This window comes from Austrofundulus limnaeus, unplaced genomic scaffold (genome assembly GCF_001266775.1).
Source record: "Austrofundulus limnaeus strain Quisiro unplaced genomic scaffold, Austrofundulus_limnaeus-1.0 Scaffold3, whole genome shotgun sequence".
NCBI lineage: Eukaryota > Metazoa > Chordata > Actinopteri > Cyprinodontiformes > Rivulidae > Austrofundulus > Austrofundulus limnaeus.
The window spans coordinates 3,675,083-3,679,573 of record NW_013952405.1 but is presented as its reverse complement, the minus strand read 5'-3'; the positions used below and the strand labels follow the sequence as shown (position 1 = coordinate 3,679,573).

Sequence of the window (4,491 nt, the reverse complement as noted above, 5' to 3'; positions counted from 1 at the left end):
CTAAAAACCTTTGCAATATGGATGTTTTTAGATTTGGTGAATGTATAAGCATTAATTTCTTGAAGATATTTTTGTACATGCCTAATTGAAAAATCTGTGTTCTTTATGAACAGGAGGCTTCTCAGCTGCTCCAGATTCTGCAGGCTCTCCAGCCACCTCTGTCTATTGATGGAAAAGCTATTGTGGTGGAATATGCCAAAGGCTCCAAGCGGTAAACACTCATTTACTCAAATTTGGCTATAAGAAACATGACAGTTGTTCATATTTTTACAGAAGTTAAAGGGGACAWATCATGCAAATTCCACTTGTTCACTSTAGGAGTTCAGAAAATTAGAATTTAATCTTTCTCATTGCTGCATAGATTTTTTTATATTCTGTTTGTGTCATATTTTTCAACCTTTTCAGTTTTCTTTATAACATTTTCTGCACTATTATGTTACTGTATTTGTGACAGAACGTCTAAATAAGGTCTGGATTTACTAAGTACTATGTCATCATCATTCTCTGGCTCTGGGTCCAACATGTAAGGCTGGCTGGACAAGTATTCTGTTGTTGACATCTTTTAAGTTACAATAGGGAGGAATTCAGACCAAAGCATTACAGTTCCACTTCTCATAGACCCCAACTAAATGATTTAAATGTGAAAAAGGAGGATTTGAAAGCATGGATATGTCCACTTTAAGATGTTGTTAATTAAAATTCAGCAGCCCTAAAATCAAAAATGACTTTTCTTGTTCTTGTTAGGGATGTGTTTGTGACGGACAGCAGCAGAGTGAGCGCTGCTACGGTGGCCAGCACAGCTATAGCTGCCGCACAATGGGCTGTCACTCAGGTAACTTGTCWGACTCAACCTAACATTGCAGCAAAACAGATGCTTAAAGAAATTTAAACTGTATGTGGATTTTTTTTTTGAGCATCCTTTTAAAATTACTTTTCTTCCCACAATTTTCAGAATGCTCAGAATGGATCAGGTGCAGTGCAGGGTGTTGATGCAGCAGTCTGTCAGCAGGGGGCAGCAGTAACCTACAGTCAGGAAGGACACAAGTATTCTGGACCAGACGGCATGACAGACTCCAGGGTTGCTGTCTTGCTGAGTGCAGGAACATCTCTAAATGGTGCATACCCAGGAGGAGGGACCACAGGTTCAGATCAATATGCAAATGATCATATAGATCATGATCTATACAGCTGAACTCATTTGTTTCTGATTGTTTGTTTGCTTGTTGACAGTGGTCACTTCTTCGGAGGCAGTAAAATCAGGTTTAGCAGCTGGGCAGCAGCTTCTCACTCATCCACAGGAGGGTCTTGTCACCCCAGCCTCCATCACACCAGCCACACAGGTACAACAATACTGTTTGCTTGCTACCTCTTAGTACTTTTATTAATTTATTTATTTTAATTTAAGTTCCATGCTGGATACTGTTGTATTGTTTTAAGAGCTCTGTCTTATTGCAGGTTGAGATAGTAGGGAAACCACAGCCAGCTTCTTCCAGTCAACCYGCCACTCCGGGTACTGAACATGAGCTAAAGCAGTACCGTAAGTGTATTCTCATATTTTTAATGATGGTAAATAAACAGTATGAGGTTGTCTGAAACTAAAAAGCTCACCATGATGTGAATTCTCCTTGCAGCTGTTCCAGATGTGTCTACATACCACTATGATGAAAGCTCTGGCTATTATTATGATCCYTTCACAGGACTCTACTATGATGCAAATTCTCAGGTGAACTATTTGTTGTTAAATGGATATTTGATTAGGCTGAAATTAAAGATGTATATTTTGTTTGTTATATTCTGGTTTTATGTATTTCTTCCMTGGACAGTATTATTACAACTCTCACAGTCAGCAGTACATGTACTGGGACGGAGAAAAGCACACTTACGTCCCTGCTGCCAGCCAGTCAAACCCTGAAGGTGCTCCAACGAAGGACGGTGCAGCCTCTTCAGACTCAGCAATGTCCACCACCGGAAGCAAGGAGAAAAAGGACAAACCAAAGAGTAAAACTGCTCAACAGGTACTTAGAGCTTTATAATAAATTAAAATACTGAAAAAACACACGGTGATCTGGCTTATCAGTATTTATTCGATTGATTTATTTAATTGTATTTCATGTGGTATTCGTTTAGATAGCCAAAGATATGGAGCGTTGGGCTAAGAGTCTCAACAGACAAAAGGAAAACATGCGGTCTGTTTCGTCGTCCCCTGCCATCAGCCTCTCTGGTAACACACGGCCTCCTGGCCACAGTTCCTTAGACGACTACAGAGAGTCTGCRAGTGCTGATGCAGGCTATGCAGTTCTGGAGAAAAAGGTGAGTGATCCTAGAAAAAAATACAAGTGTTAAGGCATCRTAGCAGCTTGAAAGACTGATCTACGAGAGTATGCTGATTTTTATTAACAAAAATGTTTTTTACAAACTTTTTTTYCCCCCCTCCTCGGTCCTGCAGGGTGCACTGTCTGAAAGGCCGCAGAGCTTTCTAGACCAGATCCGTCAAGGCACAGAGGTTAGGACAGATAATTGTTCCACCTTTCTAATCCCTTCTAGCAATAACACGTAGATGTGTTGTTTTTCCTTCTATCACATATTTTTTCTTTATCGCTTCCTGATTTGTCTTGTCACATGTCACAGTCKCCTCCTCGGCAGTCTGGTCTTGTCCCGGCCTACAGTGCAGAAACGGACAGTGAAGATGAAGGAGGCGACAAAGACGACAAGGAAGGGAAAATGACAGACTGGGCTAAACTTGCTTGTCTGCTGTGCAGAAGGCAGTTCCCAAGCAAAGAAGCTCTTATCAGGCACCAGCAGCTCTCTGAACTACATAAGGTGATTTCAAATGAGATTTTTTAAAATAAACACTTTCCAAATGGTAAAACATCACTTCTCTTCCAAWGATATGACATCATTATACATAGAAATAAAGGTTTGTTTACAGATTTTAAAGGTACACTGTTGGATTTATGTGAGCTGATGAACAGAAATTTAACTGAAAAAAGGATAATCATCCCGACAGTAAACTCACTCACTGAAATAGTCACTATGCAATACAAGAAATCAATTGTGATGAGCAGATGATTGTATTTTGAATGGACACACTGTGTACAAAGCAACATTAAACAAATTGTTCATTATTATTGACTTGTTTTTAATCTTACTWTGTTTTTCACCTCTTTATCTGTGATCTCAGCAAAACCTGGAGCAGAGAAAAGCTCAACTGGAAGCTCAGGTTAGTCAAGTGTCAAAATCTGAGTTGAACAACACTGTACTGTTTCTGTTCAATATAGTGTCAGTGCAATTTTGTTTTTAATTTAAACCTTGTGGTCTTTTATATTTTATACAGAGAACAGAAGATGGATCAGAACCTCCTGAAACTAAGAAGAGAAAGTTTAGCCCCATGTAAGCAGTGATGTTGAGAATATTTACCAAATTATCAAGTTTTAATTTAATCTTTTTCATGGTGTTGGTGTTACTTTTAGCTGGTTTTTCAACATTTTTTTTATTTTTTTTGTGTTTTCTCTGTAGTGATGGCATCACAGGCAGTAGTCTCGGTGCTAGAATGCTGCAAGGAGGCATGAAGAAAGGACTTTTGTTGCGCAACATGCAAGTGGAGTGATCACTTACCCATAAACTTCCTGACCCATAAAAAACAGTAACTTGCTTACAACTCTTTACTGTTGACATCTTTATGAAAATCTCCTAATTTTTGGGCAGATATTATAAATACCTCAACAGTGGTAAGGCTTGGTGGTGGTAATTCCATGGACTTTTCCTGTAGCAGTAGATATTGGAATATTGCACAAATTGCACATTTTTTGCTTGCTTTCTGAATGATGCAGTTTTCATCTAGCAAGCTTCTTTCTCTGTCGTAATCTGGTTTTGTGTGAGTTAGAAAAACATTTGTTCTTTTGAAATAAAAACGATCAATAATTTCAGCAAATGAGAATTTCTAATATTACTGTCTATGCACCATAGAATTTTAAGTTAACGCTGTATGCCTTGCCATTCAATGAATGGTTAATTTGGGCATAAACTGTGCATATTTTAGAATGAGCCGTTTTCTACTGCAGTTAAAAGTGTAACCTTTGGTAATGGGTAGGTCACATTCACTGATGATGTGTAGATGAGAAGTGTCCCATCAAATGGCAGATTGGAATTAACATTGTTATAGATATTTGTGTTTTGAAATTATTTTTTGTTCATGTATTTGTCAAACAATGTGACTGTTTCACCAAGCTGATGTAAATGAATTAAAAACACTTTCGTCTACTTTGAGGTCTTGTATGAAAATGCCTGTAAATAGTAGCCAATGCTTCAGCATTAAGTGTTTTTTTTTACATAATAAAAAATATTTTTCATGAGGCGCCATTAGGTTTGTATTACAATTAATATACTAATAAAGAATACAAATTATAAGTTAGTTTTAGAAAAGCTTAGTACCTGGTAGGACCTGTTTTTTTGTTTTGTTTTTTTGGATGGCCTCCCTTCTCCCCTTATAGC

The 4,491-nt window shown here is 38.0% G+C and overlaps 1 protein-coding gene across 2 annotated transcripts in view; it reads left to right on the top strand.

Annotated features, from left to right (window-relative positions):
- rbm10 (RNA binding motif protein 10) overlaps positions 1-4,354 on the top strand; it is a 10,942-nt gene extending 6,588 nt beyond the window's left edge. Inside the window, exons 11-23 of one of the 2 annotated variants that reach the window (XM_014017692.1) lie at positions 114-211; positions 745-832; positions 953-1,115; positions 1,231-1,340; positions 1,456-1,537; positions 1,632-1,723; positions 1,824-2,015; positions 2,128-2,310; positions 2,447-2,503; positions 2,629-2,820; positions 3,182-3,220; positions 3,335-3,390; positions 3,517-4,354. In XM_014017692.1, coding sequence (XP_013873146.1) covers positions 114-211; positions 745-832; positions 953-1,115; positions 1,231-1,340; positions 1,456-1,537; positions 1,632-1,723; positions 1,824-2,015; positions 2,128-2,310; positions 2,447-2,503; positions 2,629-2,820; positions 3,182-3,220; positions 3,335-3,390; positions 3,517-3,607 — 1,443 coding nt within the window. In that variant the 3' untranslated portion in view covers positions 3,608-4,354. Of the gene's footprint in view, positions 1-113; positions 212-744; positions 833-952; positions 1,143-1,230; positions 1,341-1,455; positions 1,538-1,631; positions 1,724-1,823; positions 2,016-2,127; positions 2,311-2,446; positions 2,504-2,628; positions 2,821-3,181; positions 3,221-3,334; positions 3,391-3,516 lie in introns of both variants that reach the window. The other variant, XM_014017683.1, reaches the window with a different exon arrangement.
- The last annotated feature ends 137 nt before the right edge of the window (positions 4,355-4,491 follow it).